Here is an 18,716-nt window from a genome sequence, read left to right as displayed (position 1 = left end):
TGAAGATGTTCTTCAAATGATGAATTCAGAACGTCTGCTCATAAGCATCATAAAGAGGAGAAAAACAGAATACATCGGCCATATAATTCGAGGACCTAAATACTATCTGCTTCGCCTTATAATACAAGGAAAAGTGGAGGGAAAGAGATGGATTGGTCGAAAGAAACTTCATGGCTGCGTAATATTAGACAATGGTGTGGCTGCACACTAGAAGAATTATTTCGCGCAGCAGCCGATGGAGAGAGGTTTCAGGAAATTGTAAACATGATGACAGTCAACGTCTGAATACAGACACGGCATCTAAAGAAGAAGAAGAATATTCTTGGTGTTTGAATAAAGTTATTTTAAAGCAGAGTAATAATACTATTAATCGATGTATTTTTTGTATGGAAAAACAATTATTTTGAATAGTTTCTTAACAGGATAGTAACATGACAGGGATGAAAGTCACATCTGAGAACCGACCGGATTAGCACATAAGCACAGCAATTAGGTACCTATCATAGTAGGGTGGCGCTTACTGTATATAAGAAACATTTTATGTATTCAAAACCTATACCTAAGCCTGCATGTCCATCTGCTTTACCCATTGCTGCCAATTCAGAAAACATTTCTTTAGCCACATATATATCCTGTTCCATAGGGACTCCAAAGAGTTTGGCCCAGGCTAACATCCCTTTCGCCTCAGGATTGCCTTTATTAGATGCTTCCATGAACATTTGAAAAATCTCTTCTTTGTCTGGTTTGGTTTTGTAAAGCAACTCTTGAGCAGTTTGAAATAGTTTTTTAGCTTCAAGTTCTTCATCCGTTAAAATGTCTTCTTCTGAACTTGTAGGAATTGGTGGTACTTCAATCGGTTCATCAAAAGCTGTATTTTGTTGTAGGCTATTGACAATATCCAGGTGTTGAACCATTTTTTGTATAACCTTAGCTTGATCTAACATGAACAAGTCAACTGCTTCTGATATTTCACTATCAATGTTATCACCTTAAAAAAGAATTATAAATTATTATTCTGTCTGTAATTTAAAAAGCAATATTACTCTGGGCTAATTAGCAAAATACAAGGAAAAGTTATTTACCAGCAATTTTATTGCTGGAATCGAATCTTATGATTGTATATATTAATAATATAGGTATGCAAAGTCCGCAGATAGTGTGCTACTTTTTTATAAACAAAATGGGGCCCGAAAATGTTGTTTTTTTCTCAATTATTGCTCTATAACTCCAAAGATTTTAACTTTACACCAAAAACAACCAAATAAAAATTCACCGTAATTAAATTCTGCATAGAGACGTGTTTTTTCCGATTTACTTCGACGTAAATTTTCCCAGGAAAGTGCGGGTTTTTCCAACAAAATCTTTAATTTTCAATTAAAATTTTAGATAAGTATTTGTTTATCAATAATTAAATAACTTGGTAATACAAAAACTCTTCTCGTATAGATTATAATTCCAGAAGCCGAGGGAAATTGAATGAACAGTTTAGCAACAATTGAATTGTTAACTAAAAATTTACGGTCGCTATAATAAACACAATAATTATGATACATAAGAATAACTATGATTTTTGTATAAAAAGACACATTAGCTATCTAATGTACTTTACAAAATTGAAATTGGACTATTTAAGCGGCCTCAGGAATATTTTAAAATTATAAACAATTTTTTGGCTTATAAACAAATAAAATACTCGGGAAATGTTAAATTAAATTAAATCATAAGAACGGTATTGGAAAAAAGAGGCAGGACGCTTCTTTTAAAAGAAAAAAACGTTTAATTGTGATGAGTGGTTCCTGAGATACAACCGGTCAAAGTTGACCGGCATTTACGGCAAAGATATAAACAATAGGATCATAATTTTCGAACCATCACCTTTTGATTTTTGTCCTCTTTCTCCACACCAATTTTCATATCTTTAAAATACTCATAACATATATTATTATAATAAAAACTATCGATATTACCAGTGAAAACTGCCAAAAATAGCAAAATTCCAATCAAAAATTAGGTTGGAGAAAATGTAATCTCAAAGTTCAAAATCGGTATATGTACGTTAAAAAAATGCATTTTCTCGGCTTCTCATGGAGCAATTTTCTTCATTCTTTTTTTGCTCCCAAGTAACTCGAGTAGAGCCATCTAACTAACGCATTATTAAATATCAAACTGGCTTTTGTTTTGTTATAATAGATTAATTGGACCGCGTTATGTAATAGCGGATTAAGCGCCAAAATGAAGTTTTGAGATAAATCGGTTTAAAGATTTTAAATTTGTTTTTGGTACTGTTTCTAAAATATAGTACTGACATGTTTCATATTTAATATACAGTGAGCACGTAAAGGTTGGAATAAATTCATTTTCTCGAGAATGGACAATTTTGAAAAAAGAATCCCGAAACAGGTCGATTAAATTACGACTTTTTGGCATATATATATCATACTAGTGACGTCACCCATTTGGGCGTGATGACGTCATCGATGATTTTTTTAAATGAGAATAGAGGTCGTGTCATAGCTCATTTGAAAGGTAATTCAATTCTCTATTCAGTAATATAAACATTAACATAATATTTATACAGGGTGTCCAAAAAAACATTTTTTTGAATTAAATTTATTGACATAAAAAGAAGAATCTGTGTAATTTATTTAATTCAAAACACATTTTACTGCTATCAGAAAACAGGAAAAAATGTTTATTTGTTAAATACAAATATTGTTTTTTGCAAATTCAATATTAAAGCAGCCACCCACCTGCCTATTGACAATTTGAGCATTTAATTTAAGCGAAAAGCGATAAGTTTTTTCAAATTAACATTTTTTTTGGTTTTCTGAGAGTAGTAAAATGTATTTTGAATTAAACAAATTATACATATTCTTCTTTTTATGTCAATAAATTTAGTTAAAAAAAATTTTTTTTCGACACCCTGTATAAATAATTATGTTAATGTTTATACTACTGAATATAGAATTGAATTACCTTTCAAATGAGCTGTCACACGACTCCTATTCTCATTTAAAAAAAATCATCGATGACGTCATCCACCCAAATGGGTGACGTCACTAGTATGATATATTATATGCCAAAAAGTCGTAATTTAAAAATAAAAATTTACCTGTTTCGGGATTTTTTTCCAAAATCGTCCATTCTCGAGAAAATGAATTTATTCCAACCTTTACGTGCTCACTGTATAATGCAAATGTAAATAGACTTTTACATGTGTTTAAAATTTTTTTAAAATAATTTATATTTTAAAAGTTATTCGATCAAATGTCGCTTAATTCGTTAATGATTTTTTAAGATATGCATGAGTTAAGATCCGAATACCGGATTAAGAGACATATTTGGCGCTTAATCTGATGTTTCCTGACAAATGATATCTTTTAATTTGATATCTTGAACGTTAGTAAATATGTTATGTTTTGTAATAAAGAATTAACTGACTATTCGTGGCGCTTGATTCGTTATTACACTTACAAAGATGCGGATTTTTGTTTATGACAATGGATTATGTACCATTATTGGCGTTTAGTTCGATATTACAAATCCTAGTGTGAGATTTTTTTTAATAAAATAAAAAATGTCGCTTAATACAGGCATTTAAAAACAGCTTTTTTTTTTAAATTTTTTTACAAAAAACATATTTTTATACATAGATTTGCACCCTAGCTGCAAGATGGCACTATTATCTCGATTTTGGACTTTTGGCGGTTAATCCGTTATTACATAACGCGGTCCAATTTATTTATAAGAAAAGAAAACTACATGTTTTTTTCCAGTTGTAGACTTTTTTTCGATAAACTTACTACAAGTGTACCTTCTTTTAACGTTAAAAACACAAATATTCTCATTTGAAAGCTGTATAATTATTTAAACAATCTTTATTTAAACAAATTAAAAAATTTTGTTATAATAAATGAATTAATTTATTATAACAAAACAAAAGCAACCTTGACATTTTTAATAATGCGTTAGTTAGATGGCTCTACTCGAGTTACTTGGGAACAAAAAAAAGAATGAAGAAAATTGCTCCATGGGAAGCCGAGAAAATGGATTTTTTTAACGTATACCGATTTTGAACTTTGAGATTACATTTTCTCCAACCTAATTTTTTATTGGAATTTTGATATTTTTAGCAATTTTCACTAGTAATATCGATAGTTTTTATTATAATAATATATGTTATGAGTATTTTAAAGATATGAAAATTGGTGTGAAGAAAGAGGATCGAAATAAAAAGGTGATGGTTTAAAAATTATGACCCTATTGTTTATATCTTTGCCGTAAATGCCGGTCAACTTTGACCGGTTGTATCTCAGGAACCACTCATCACAATTAAACGTTTTTTCTTTTAAAAGAAGCGTCCTGCCACATTTTTTTTCCAATACTGTTTTCATGATTTAATTTAATATTTCCCGAGATATTCTATTTGTTTATAAGCCAAAAATTGTTTATAATTTTAAAATATTCCTGAGGTCGCTTAAATAGTCCAATTTCAATTCTGTAAAGTACATTAATAGGTACAGTGTTTTTTTATACAAAAATCATACAGTCGGAAAAATGAAAGAATACCCATGAACGATCACATCAATCACATATTTTGTATTTGTTTTTTTTTCATAAATAACAAACAAGAGAGATAGATTATTAATAATCTGAATAATATGTGATTGATGTGATCGTTCATGGGTATTCTTTCATTTTTCCGACTGTAGTTATTCTTATGTATCATAATTTTGTATCCATTTTGTTTATAAAAAAAAGTAACACACTATCTGCGGACCTTGCATACCTATATTATTATTATTTTTTTAATTTTATTCTGGCCTTGGTTCAGAACCTTTAGCCACGTCACAGTATATAGAGGTTCCACGTAATGCCTATATTATTAATATATACAATCATAAGATTCGATTCCAGCAATAAAATTGCTGGTAAATAACTATTCCCAAAAATGGCCTATTCTCTGATAATTAATCTGCCCAGACCAGCGGTTCTCAATCTGTGGTACATGTACCACTGGTGGTACATATCGTTATTTGAGGTGGTACATAAAACGCAAAAACAGCCAAAATCAGCACCACTATTATAGTTAATTAGATCACCTAGCTAGATAGGGATTTTAGTTAGGTGGTACACTAAAAATAATAAAAGTATTTGGTGGTACATGGCCCAAAATGATTGAGAACCGCTGGTCCAGACTATATATCTAATTGCTCCAGTCGTCAGAGAAGAAAATGCCACTGAATCGTATGAACAAGCTGAATTATGCTGAGAATGTCAATTTTGAAATCCCAAAAAAGATGCACAAATGTTTGCCACTCCTACCCTCAGGATTCCCGCTAAAAACTCGCCTCGTGGAGGGAAAAAACGGAAGTAGGTAATAAATTTAATCGATCTCATCAGAGTTTGACTTTATTTGCGGTAAAATGCAAAAATTGCATACGAAAACTGCACTCTTCACTTTTAAAACGCATTTTATTTTTGTTGATAGGACAACCTGTTCAAAAGATGTCGATTTGATACAAATTTTATTTCATACAATGATTTTGAGCGAGTAACTGTCATTTAAAATGGCCGATCGCTTCAAGCGATTTTTCTGAGAGAACGGTTCCTTGTACACAAAAAGAGCTAGAGGTAATGGATTTTGACAAGAGCTATGAGTCAAGCCGATGCGGTGCACAAGTTTGCGTGTTATTTAAAGGCCAGAGCTCTTGTCAAAATCCATTCTTCTTCTTGATGTACCTATCCGTGACGAATATTGGCAATCTTTACGTTATCTGCAGCATCGCGGAAAAGCTGCACAGATGTTGTGTTGAACCAGGTTCTGAGGTTCTTTAACCAGGATGTTCTTCTTCTTCCTGGACCTCGCTTTCCAAATATTTTTCCTTGCAGAATGGCTTGTAGGAGGGCATATCTAGATTCATTTCGCATAATGTGTCCAAAGTATTCCAACTTTCGAGATTTGATGGTGGTCAGTACCTCTCGGTTCTTCCCCATTCTTCTAAGGACCTCCTCATTTGTGACCCGATCAGTCCATGGGATTTTAAGCATTCTCCGATATAGCCACATCTCAAATGCTTCGAACTTTCGGCACATATCCTCGTTCAAGGTCCATGATTCAACACCATAAAAAAGGACAGAGAAGACGTAACATCTCAACATTCTTACTTTTATACCAAGAGAAAGGTTATGGCTCTTGAAAAACGCGCCCATACGGTTGAAGATTGATCTAGCTTTTCCGATGCGCGCTCTTATCTCTTGGTTGTTGGTCCATTCTTCATTTATTATGGTGGCGAGGTAGTTGTAGTGTCTCTCTTTCTACAGGGGTTTGGTTGATATAGAGTTGACCTGTTATCTTTTTCTTGCTGACGATCATAAGCTTTGTTTTCTTTACGTTTATATTCAGTCCATATTGTTGACTATAATACGTGATTTTGTTCATGAGAACTTGTAGGTCTTCTAGGTTGTGCGCAAATACTATGGTGTCATCTGCATACCTGATTTTATTTAGCCGGTACCCGTTTGGTACAATACCTTTTTCAGTTTCGAGCAAAGCTTCGATAAATATTCTTTCAGAGTAAATATTGAAAATTAGGGGGGACAACATGCAGCCCTGCCTCACTCCACGCATGATTTTCACATATTCGGTGTGTTCACTGTCAACTCTGAGGTTTGCAGTCTGATTCCAGTAACGATTTCTAATTATTTTCAGATCTTGGTTGTTAATTCCTGCTTCTTTTAGTATTTGCATCATCTTGGCGTGTTGTACTCGATCAAACGCCTTCTCGTAATCAACCAGACATGCGTATACGTCGCAATTGACGTCTCTGCATCTCTGGACTAAGACTTGTATTGGAAACAAAGCCTCTCTCGTACCAACAGCATTTATGAACCCGAACTGGTTGGGCGAAATTTGACTTTCACATAGCTTGTAAATTCTCGTATGGATTACCTTTAGGAACAATTTTAGGAGATGACTCATCAGGCTTATCGTACGGTAATCTTCGCATTTTTTGGCTCCTGGTTTTTTTGGAAGTGCAATAAACTCAGACTTCAGCCATTCTGTTGGTATTTCTCCAGAGTTGTATATGTTGTTGAATATCTTTGTGATTATTTCTATTGATTCGTTGTCCATCAGTTTAAGTAGTTCTGCTTGTATATTATCGGGACCTGCTGCTTTGCCTTCCTTTAGCTGTGCTATGGCAGAATAAACTTCCTGCTGTAATATTCTTGGTCCATCATTTACCTCTTCTTCTAACTCAAAGGTGTTATCTCTTTGGTCTTCAAATAGTTTTTCTAGATATTCTTTCCACGTTCTAATTTTACTCTGTTTGTCTAAGATGATGTTTCCGTCAGAATCAGTTAGATTTCCTCTCTGTCTTCGTCTTAGTCCACCTGTGAGTTCTTTAACTTTCCTATGTACATTGTGACTATCGTACTTTGACTGTAGAGTCTCAATTTCTTGGCATCTGTCCATTGCTTCTTTTTCTTTCGCTTCTCTAATTTTCCTTCTTATTGATATATTGATTGTTTTATACAGTGAGCACGTAAAGGTTGGAATAAATTAATTTTCTCGAGAATGGACGACTTTGGAAAAAAATCCCGAAACAGGTCGATTTTTATTTTTAAATTACGACTTTTTGACATAAATATCATACTAGTGACGTCACCCATCTGGGCGTGATGACGTCATCGATGATTTTTTTAAATAAGAATAGGGGGCGAGTGATAGCTCATTTGAAAGGTATTTCAATTCTCTATCCGGTAATGTAAACACTAACATAATTATTTATACAGGGTGTCCAAAAATTTTTTTTAATTAAATTTATTGACATTAAAAGAAGAATGTATGTAATTTATTTAATTCAAAATATATTTTATTGCTTTAAGAAATCAGAAAAAAAATTTTATTTAAAAAATAATCATTGCTTTTCGCTTAAATTAAATGTACAAACTGTCACGAGGCAGGTGGATATTGAATTTAAGCAAAAAACAATATTTATTTATCAAATAAATATTTTTTCCTGTTTTCTGATAGCAGTAAAATGTATTTTGAAGTAAATAAATTACACACATTTTCCTTTTTATGTCAATAAATTTAAAATTTAAAATTCAAATTAAAGTTTTAAGTTTAATTAAAAAATTTTTTTGGACACACTGTATAAATAATTATGTTAGTGTTTATATTACTGAATAGAGAATTGAATTACCTTTCAAAAGAGCTATCACTCGACCCCTATTCTCATTTAAAAAAATCATCGATGACGTCATCACGCCCAGATGGGTGATGTCACTAGTATGACATATATGCCAAAAAGTCGTAATTTAAAAATAAAAATTTACTTGTTTCGGGATGTTTTTCCAAAGTCGTCCATTCTCGAGAAAATGAATTTATTCCAACCTTTACGTGCTCACTGTATGTGTTGGGGTCATTTTTGGCATTTCTTCTTTCGTCCATTAGTTTCAGGATCTCATCTGTCATCCATGATTTCTTCTTGGTTAATTTATCTGCCTTTAAGTGTTTATCCTTTACATTTTGGACTATTTCGGTCATCTGTTTGATCATTTGTTCTTCGTTCGATTCGTCTCTAATTGCAGTCACTTGCTCGTTTAACGTGGCTTGGACCCTCATTTTCGTGTCAGGGTCTTTTAGCATACGTAGGTCGTATGATTGTGATTTCTTTTTCTGCACTATTTTGAGTTTGACGCGAAATACTCCCACCAGTGGAACGTGGTCCGTCTCTAAGTCTGCTCCAGGATAAAGCTGTTTCGGAATCTTTTGTTTACTAAAATGTAATCTATTTGATTTCTAACAATTCTCCCGGGTTTGTCTTGAGGGGATTTCCATGTGTACAGCTTTTGAGGTAGTAATTGGAAAAATTTGTTGGTGACAACAAGTTCTGAGTCTTCTGCGAATTTTTCTAGGAGGTCTCCTCTGTCGTTTCTGACTCTAAGTCCATGTGTGCGCCGATGTACTGCGTCTTATCTCCAGCTCCAATCTTGGCATTAAAGTCTCCCATAATGATAAGAACTTCCTGTCGTGGAATTCTCTGTATAATTCTGTTGATGTTCTCATAAAACTCAATAGCTTCTTCCTCTTCTTTGTCTGCCGTGGGAGCATAAACTTAGATAAAATCCATTACCTCTAAGAAACTAACATTTCTATTCAAAATTATCTCAGCTGCATTTTTGTTTGAAACATTTTTTTACAGGGTACAGATTCTTGGTAAATTGATATTTTCCGTTTTCCACCCCTACGAGTGGAATATTGCTCCGGGTAGGAGAGGCACACTTTTTGCATATTTTTTGATTAAAATTAACACTCTAAGGAAAATTCAGCTTGTTCGTCTCGTTTTAGAGATCATATCTTTGATGAATGGACTAGATATTAAAAATTTATTTGCTATCTTTGATGGGAATTAACTACAATAATTTCAGTTTAACACATTCATTGCCAGTAATTTTCGGTTAGTTTCAACAAGGAACCAATTCAATATCCCACATTACAATAGTTTTTAACAGTGATTTTTTAAAAACAAGAGATTATTTACAATTTTACTATTAATTTTGTGCTAATGTATCAATATATTATTAGAAATTTGCTATAAATACTTTTAGTGCAGTCACTGAAGGTTTTCACCTCCGATTTCGTTGAACCTCCATAGATTTTCATGAAAATTGGTGAGTAATTAGAGGATACCTCAAGGAACAAAGGTGACATGATGCCAACTTGCGCTTTTACCCTGGGGGTGGATGCCACCCCTTCTCAGGGGTGAAAATTATTTTATTAAAAATAATACCATAAGTCGATAGAGGGACAAATTATAAGCAAAATTTGTTATATAAAGTTATTAAAATAAATCAACACTTTTTGAGTTGTTAAAGACCAAAAATTTTATTTTTTTCGTAAAAAAATGCATGTTTTAAATCGGTTTTTCACGTACAAATCAAAAACTATACGCTTTTACAAAAAAGTTATTATTTTACTGAAATTGAAGATAATAAAAAATTGAATACATTCCGCACATAAAGATCTAAACTAATGTTAGTTCAAAGTGAGTTATTGACAATTGAATGTGTATTTTTTTCGACGAGTACTCAAATCTAAGTATTCAAGCTTAAATAACGGGAAAACGATGCAATGTATAAAATATTCCTGCTAAACATTTGCCAAAGTACTTCGGAATACCTATCAAATGAGCTTCAGAACAAGGTAATAGCGTCAAAATTAAGCAAGTTATAATGAAAATAAAAGAACCGTTTCGAATTATTTAGGAAAAAGTGAAAAATAAAACATACGCCATTTTCACAAAAATTAAAATTTATAGTAATCCTTACAAAAACTTCTTTACATTAGCATAAGTAATGTTTCCGATAATTTTGACCGGTTTAGAATGCATATTTTTGAAAAAAAGATGTAATTTAAAAAAATCATAATTTTTAAAATTATTGTAATTCTCATATTCTTTTTTCTGTGCCAAATAGTTTACCTGTTTTACTATTTCTATAGGGTAAAAAATAACCGAGATAGAAACGTTTAAATCTTAAATTTTGCTGTGGGAACCATGCAACCGGGGTCATTTAACATTTTATTTTAAAAAAAGAAAAGGGTATAAAAGATTAGGTTCAACGTGCTTAAATAGCACTTGGAATTAACTTTTAAACAGTTTTTAGATGAGCCTGATATCGTAAACACGAACGGAGTTATTAAAATAAACAATAACATTTTTTGGAAAAATTTTTAAAATATAAATTTTGAAAAAATTTTGGAGCATAAATTTTAACGCTATCAACATGTTCGGGGGCTCATTTTATAGATATTTTTAAGTACTTTGACAAATGTTTAATAAGTTTATGTTATAAAATGCATCAGTTTCCCATTATTTCAGATTGAATACTTAGAGTTTTTTACTCGCCGAAAAAAATATACATTCAATTACCTATAACTCTCTTTTAGTTAACATTAAAAGGTTTTTGTATTAAGGGGTTTATTTCATTTTTTTATTAGCTTCAATTTTGATAATAATAACTTTTTTGTAAAAACTTACACTCTTTGAGTTATTGATGAAAAATTGGTTAAAAACATGCATTTTTCTCAAGAAAAATTAAAATCTTCGATCTTTAATAACTCAAAAAGTTTTGATTTATTTTAATAACTTTATATAACAAATTTTGCTTGAAATTTGTCCCTCAATCGAATTATGGGGTTATTTTTAATAAAATAATTTTCACCCCCGAGAAGGGGTGGCATCCACCCCTAGGGTAAAAGCGCAAGTTGGCACCATGTCACCTTTGTTCCTTGAGATATCCTCTAACCACTCACAAATTTTCATGCAAATCGATGGAGGTTCAACGAAATCGGAGCTAATAGCTAATATCCACCTTCAGTGACTCCACTATTTATATGGTACAAAATGTCTGATATGTACATATACACTAACCGGCACAAAATTCCGCCACCTAAATTTTTGATTAAGTTTGACAATTTATAACTTTATTATTTGTGATTCGATTTTCAAGATTCTTACACCAATTTGTAGTTACATGTATTGATATCGTTTGGTATTATTCCGGTAACCCCAAAAATTGTGCTTGCATGGCATTATACAGGGGTGAATGGAAGCGTTGTATTTTCTCCTAACTTTAAAAAATTCTGTGGACAATGGAAGAGCTGATTTTGTTTCATATTCCTGTCATATTATCCCAGAGGCATCACTAAAATTTTGTTTTTTGAATTATCCGAATATCTCTTTTCTTGTAAGAGCTGCACCATTTTTTGTAAATAAAAACACTGAAGAACTCATAAAATAGAGGTTGGATTGATAAGATTAGAATGGCCCGCATGCAGCCCAAATCTCAATACAATTGAGCATTTATGGGATGAATTTGGTACAGTTATGGCCTTGGTGGAGGAATATCGGGCTATTTCCCAGGCAAGGATAACACATCTTTATTCGACGCCAAACAGATTGCGAGCAGTTATTGAATTGTTAATTTTAGTGCGTTTGATATTTTTAATAAAAAAAACCTTCAAACCAGTGTTTTTATTTACAGCTCTTACAAGAAAATGGACATTCGGTCGGATAATTCAAAAACCAAAACGTTAGTGATACCTCCAGGATAATAATACAAAAAGAGTATGAAACAAAATCAACCCTCCAATTTTTCCACAGAATTTTTTAAAGTTAGGAGAAAATACAACGCTTCCACTCACCCCCGTATAATGCCATCTAAGTAAAAAACTTTTTTTACCGGAATAATAACAATCGACATCAATACATGTACCTACAAACTGATGCAAGAATCTTGAAAATCGGAGTACAAATAAGAAAGTTATAGATTGTCAAACTTAATAAAAAGTTTTGGGTGGCAGAATTTTGTGCCAGTGAATGTAGTTTAAATAGAAAAATACGATGTGATTTTAAAGCTGACAGCCAAAGTGTGATGTTACGACTGTCATATTGTTATTATCATTATGTAAACAAATGTTAAAAAGCCAGGGTTTGTCCAATCTCAAGCTGTTTTAATTCCTATACAATTGAAATTTGGCATCCTCTGCTACTTTTCTGTGTAAGTATAGTGTTTTTTAAGATAATACCACCATAATTCATCAATCCTTACAATGGTTCAATAGCTTTTTAAGAGATCGCACACAGCAGGTGAGAGTAGGTTGTTTTAATTCAAATATAATTCATGTGACATCAGGAGTACCCCAAGGAGCTCACTGTTCACCTTTGTTATTTAATATATTTGTGAACGATATATCGGAGTGTTTTAGAAGTTGCGATTTCCTGATGTTTGCAGATGATTTGAAATTATTTAAATCCGTAGATTCAAATGTTGATGTAACATTAATTCAAGAAGATTTAGACCGGTTGAGTATTTGGTGTGAGAATAATATTTTGCATTTAAATGTTGCTAAATGCTGTTATATAAGCTTTTATAGAGGTAATAAAAAATATGATACTTCTTACACAATTAATGAAAATGAATTGTCTTCTGTTAAAACAATAAAAGACTTAGGAGTCACATTTGATGAGCAGTTGCGTTTTGTGCAACATATAAATAGTGTAACAATAAATGCATCAAAATCTTTGGGCTTTATCATTCGCAACTGTCTGAGACTATCTGTAGGGGCTTTAAGAACGGTATATTATGCTTTGGTTGTATCTAAAGTGGAATATGCATCTATTGTATGGTCTCTACAATACCAAGCTCATTCTACTACGTTGGAGAGATTGCAGAATAAATTTTTGAGATATTGTGCATACAAATTAAACATACGCATTACTAATCATGATTATACCTATATTTTAAAAACACTCAATATGAATTTATTAAAAACTCGACGAGATAACTCTGATTTGGTATTTGTGTTTAAATTAATAAATGGTTTGGTTTGTTGTTCTGAACTTCTCCAATCTATTAATTTATATGTTCCCTCCAGAAGTCTCAGACATGTTGATTTGTTTTATATACCTTTTCATCGGACAAACTATGGTATGCATTCGCCCATTGAGCGAACACTAAAAATTATAAACGAGAATAACTTGGAAATGTTTGGTGTCTCCTTGGCTGGTTTTAAGAATCGGATTAAAAGAGCTTGACAGGTACTTTTTGTTTATTTGAACTGATTTGTGTAATAGATGTGATATGTGTAATCGATAACTATTAATATTTCGTTTTTGTTTAATAAGTATGTAATTAAGATTTATTTTACTCTAGTTTAGTAGATATTACAGAGATTGATTTTATACTGTATGTGTTGTAATGGGGGTAATCCCGTAAATAAATAAATAAATAAACAATTCGGTCTTAAATTTCTATGTAATACAGTTTTTTAGCGATATTCTCCAAGCAAATGTTAGGAACTTTTGTGAACCATTGTATTTTGAAAAATATAAAGGGTAAGTAAAGTGCTTTGCCCGGATTGTAAATGTAGGAAAACGAAAGAATTTCACTTCACTATTTCTCCAAGTAGGTAAACAATCAAACATGACACAAGAACCGTGATGAGGCATTTTTTAAAAATAAACGTAATTATAATTAACGCCCATAATTTTCACTATCACGAGAAGCACCGTCGAAATGTCATATTTCCTCCATGTTAACCCTCCTAGCGGATAATCTTCCTTTTTGAATTAAAATACTACAATAACTAGATATTTTATTATTTTGAATACTTTTAATTTTTGTATAATGTTTGCATAAAATCAATATAATTTATCTAAACAAAGAATGAATTTTACAGATGAGAATTATTGTTTTAGGGCCTAAGCTGGTGTAGACAAATTAACGGAGATTATCAATTTCAGACTCTTTCGTAAAAGTACATTTATGTTTGTTTCTCTCTGTGTTTAATATTTTTGGATCATGAATATTCATAGTGTGGCTATTTTAAGCAACATGTTCTGCTAGGATACATAAAGGTTTATGAAGTCTACAATCACTTTTGTGAGATAAGATGCAGACAAATCACAGTTTGTAATTTCAAAAGTACATATTTAATTTTTGTTTAGATTTAGTGTATAATGGTATATTCAAGATATAGTTTTTATATTTTTAGTATTGTCCTTTTCATGAGCATTTTTCAGTGCGTAACAAATGATAGGAAAAAGGGTAAGTCCGTGATAATACACATTTATGACATTTATTCTAACATGACATTTTAGTGAAATCTGACAGTTGTCACATTTTATTTTCAATTTGGAATAAAAACAAATCAAATGTGTTTCTTGCATTTATAAAATGGTATTTTCTTTGATTTGTAAAGTCTTATAAATTATACAGATTATATTTGTAATATTATTATCTAATTTAAAAAAAAAAATTTTTTATTATGGCGCCATCTATCGACAACTAGAATAATCACCGAACTAGAATAATTAAAAAAGTAATCACTGACGTGCCTTTTTTTCTGTCATATACAATTTAATGCGTTAGAAAGAAATTGAAAAACTGTGACGCACTGAAAGATGATCATGAGAAAAAGAATAGCTATCTTTACTACCTTTTAATTACCTCAAAGCCCTTTTAATTTTAGTAAGATTAAGTATAAATGGAAAAGAGTAATAATGACTTGTTAAGGAATTCTTGCAATGGTATGAAGATTGGAATGAGAAGACAATAAGAACTCCACTGTATTCGAATTACGCAAAGAAGGAAGATTATATAAACAGTTTACTAGCCTCAATGGGTATGAGTTCCTGGTTGCGTTTCTTGTTATTGGTTCTGTAGAGCTAGGAGGTGTAGTACGGTTTTGCTGCTTGATTTAGTTTTATATTTTTCTTCAGTACCGTTTTTCATATTACTGGAAGCCTTTGAGTATCATCTCTTTGGTTTAGACTTTAGACTGTTTGAATTTTTTCTATTTCTATTGATTTTATGCTTTCAAATTTTTTTAAATGTACAGCTGGTTCCAAAAAAAACTGATACGACTCTTAAAGCGTATTTTGTAGAAAATTGAGCAGTGTATTTTGATGGATAAACACTTATTATTTACACACTGTTACTGTCACTGTCAAATCTTAAAATTTGTCAGATAACTTATTTTGTTCAACCTCAAAAAATGGCTCCACATGCTAGCAAAGAACTAAAAGCAACAATTGTAACGAAATTAGAAGATGGTTGGTCACTATCTGCCGTAGCGAACCATTTTAACGTAAGCAGAACAACAGTTTTTAATAAAGATGGAGAAAACAAGAAACTCTCGAAAGAAAGCCAGGTTCTGGAAGACCAAAAATATCTAGTACTGATGAAGATCGTACGCTTTTTGAGACATTAGAATAGAATCCTTTTAATATATGAATTAATTATTTTAATATATCAATTAAAATATATTTAATCAGTTTCTTGTTGTTTGTTTGTTTATTTTATTATTTGTCTGTCATAATAAATATAATATGATGTCAGACCAATCAAATACACTGCTCAAAATAATAAAATCTTACTAAGAGTCGTATCAGTTTTTTTAGGAACCAGCTGTACATGTTAGATAGTATTGTCGTTTAGGTTTGATTTATTGTATGTCCTGTATTTGTAACATGTTGTGCAAGGGATGATACTTTTCTCTCTTTTCAATGACATTTCTGTGTTCTTCTAGCCTAGCATGGATCTTTCAAAATTGGTTTGTCTGATGTACGAGTTTTCACTATCCCCACATGGAATCTCATATACCCCCTGATTTTCTAACGATATTTTTGTTGCTGATGGTAAAATAGTTGAGTTTTTCTGTATGTATTAATATCGTTTCTATTTTGTGTTCTCTCAGTACTCTCCCTATTTTCTCTGTTGTATCCTTCACATGGTACAATGGTTTTGGCAATCATTTTTTCGTCTTCTGTTGGGTCCCTAATTCTTCTTTGAGCATTGTGAGTTTTTTGATGGTATTTGTTGAGATGCCGTTTTTCTGAACCCTATTTTCACATTATGCATTTCTTCACTGGCAGTCTTTCGGATCAGTTTTAATGACTGAATGTAGTTGTGAAGGATGGTGACGTAAAGCAGCATGTAAATATAGATATACTCAGTGCTGTTTTTGTGACGGTACATACCGGTACGGCGTACCAGCACCTCTTGAGACAAAAAATAAAAAAAAAACAACAAAATTATAGACAAATTCCTGTATTTTTTCCTTGCTCCCAAATAGCTTTAAAACGCCCTTATTAAGGCTAAATTTAAAAAGTTTTCCCGGGGGTGGAATACTCCCCAGACCCCCTGCAACATAGCATACCGGAACCTGTATTGTTTCAAAAACAGCACTGGATATACTTACCTATAGAATATATAGATATTTACAATAGAAAATTGTCAATCAATGTATTCTTTATTGTCTTCCATAAAGCTTTTAAATTTAAACATATATCGATACCTACCTATATGTTATATCACAAAACATAGACTTGTAAACCACAATGGAAACAAATTGTATTAATTTGAAATTGAAACTTGCCAAAAGACAAGAAAAATATGTATTAATAAAACTATGTATTAATAAACAAAATGAGAAGAGATTTTCATTTCTTCTTTCAAAAATAGGTAATAGAAATGTATTGGTGATAACTTCAGCCAAAATTAGTCCAGATGGATTAGGTACGTACTATAATTGTACAGTGGACCCCACAGTTAATACTCATTCAAATTGGACTAAGAAACAAGGCCTATGATGATGGAAAACAGATTAAAAGGAGTAGCGCTATTTTAAAAGATTACTGTTTAAGCTTAATTAGATACAAGACCTACTTTCATAGTATGTTCACAATCTCACTGGTAGTAGAGTTTTATTTAAACAGACACGAAGATTCAGATATGTTTATAAACTTTACATATTTCATATACCCCCTATTTTATTTTTATCAGATCTTTCTTTCCAAACATACCTTTTTGTCTTTCTCGTTCATTAGTAAGATCAGGAGCTGGTTCTATTCGAATTGCAGTTGCCCCGTCACGTTCTTCAATGGAGGCAATAAATTCCCGTTTCTTTGGAGTCTCATTTTCACTTTTACTGTCTTTACTCTTTTTTTCCGATACCTCGGAAGGGCCTTGCAAGGTTTCATCGGAAAACTCACAACAAATTAGCATTAAAAATAGCAACAGCAGAAATTTGTACTGCATTTTATTCATTGTAACTTTCTTAAGTTCGAAAAACAAATTTATATGGATATACTTTAACTTTTTATTCAAAAGTAACCACTCAAAACACTCCAACTCATCTCATCAAAACATTTTGATCCAAGTTTTTACTTCACTGACAGTGACGTTGACATTGACATATTTACTAATTTTGACAAGACGTTTATTTCTCTTATAAACTTCAACACAATTCAATCAGATGTTATCCTTCTCTTGTCCATTATAATCCGATAAACGTATCTGAGATAAAAAATTTCATTATTCATCAAACTACGCAAAAGAACAAAATAATTGTGAATTGTGGAGGTTTGTGATAGGTAGATTTAAAATGGTTTTAAACATTGACGTATCAATCTAATGGAGTTATGGGGGGAAATTATGATTTTATTATAGACCACAAATTGATACAACCATTCTGAAATTGTAAAAATATCAAAACGTTAGAATTTTAAAAGTCTTACAGTTTAGAGACCAATTTAAAAATATTTTTTTCTCCCCATAAAATGCCGATTTCTGAAATAGTTATCTAAACTTCAGATAATTAAAAATAAAAAACTTTATAAAAATATATCTGAAAAGGCAAAAATCTCCTGATTTATCAATATTCATGAAAATCAGGTTACTACGATGTTATATCTTTCCTATACTGTTGTACGGAGTTGAGTCGTGGACTCTGACAGACGCCACCTGCAAAAAAATTTGAGGCTTTCGAAATGTGGCTTTATCGTCGAATCCTGAAGATATCTCATACCGATAACGTTTTTAATCAGGGTGTTTTGTTGAGAATACAAAAAAGAAAAGAGCTGTTAAACCCAATAAAAACAGCCACAATCGAATACCTCGGTCACATTTGAGGAACAGCGAGAGTTATGGATTGCTGCAACTAATCTTACCGGGAGAAGTAGAAGGAAAACGTGGACCAGGAGGTGAAGGATTTGCTGGCTGAAAAATCTACGTACGTGGTTCAACACAGTAACCACAAATCGTTTCAACGCATCAGTGTGCAAAGTAAAGAACAGGAATCTTATGCAATTTACCTACCAACTATTTTAGCCACAATTTGAATTGGAACTAAATTAAATTTA

The 18,716-nt window shown here is 31.7% G+C and overlaps 1 protein-coding gene across 2 annotated transcripts in view; it reads right to left on the bottom strand.

The window, feature by feature from the left end:
* The window catches only part of LOC126880410 (protein sel-1 homolog 1), a 49,907-nt gene extending 32,164 nt beyond the window's left edge, over window positions 1-17,743 (bottom strand). For both annotated transcript variants that reach the window (XM_050644253.1, XM_050644254.1), the window contains exons 1-2: window positions 17,379-17,743; window positions 560-988 (exon numbers count right to left, since the gene is read on the bottom strand). In XM_050644253.1, the coding sequence (XP_050500210.1) occupies window positions 560-988; window positions 17,379-17,622 (673 nt within the window). In that variant the 5' untranslated portion in view covers window positions 17,623-17,743. The remainder of the gene's footprint in view (window positions 1-559; window positions 989-17,378) is intronic.
* Window positions 17,744-18,716: the final 973 nt, after the last annotated feature.

Source organism: Diabrotica virgifera, chromosome 2 (assembly GCF_917563875.1).
Source record: "Diabrotica virgifera virgifera chromosome 2, PGI_DIABVI_V3a".
NCBI lineage: Eukaryota > Metazoa > Arthropoda > Insecta > Coleoptera > Chrysomelidae > Diabrotica > Diabrotica virgifera.
This window is presented reverse-complemented; position numbering and strand designations above follow the sequence as displayed.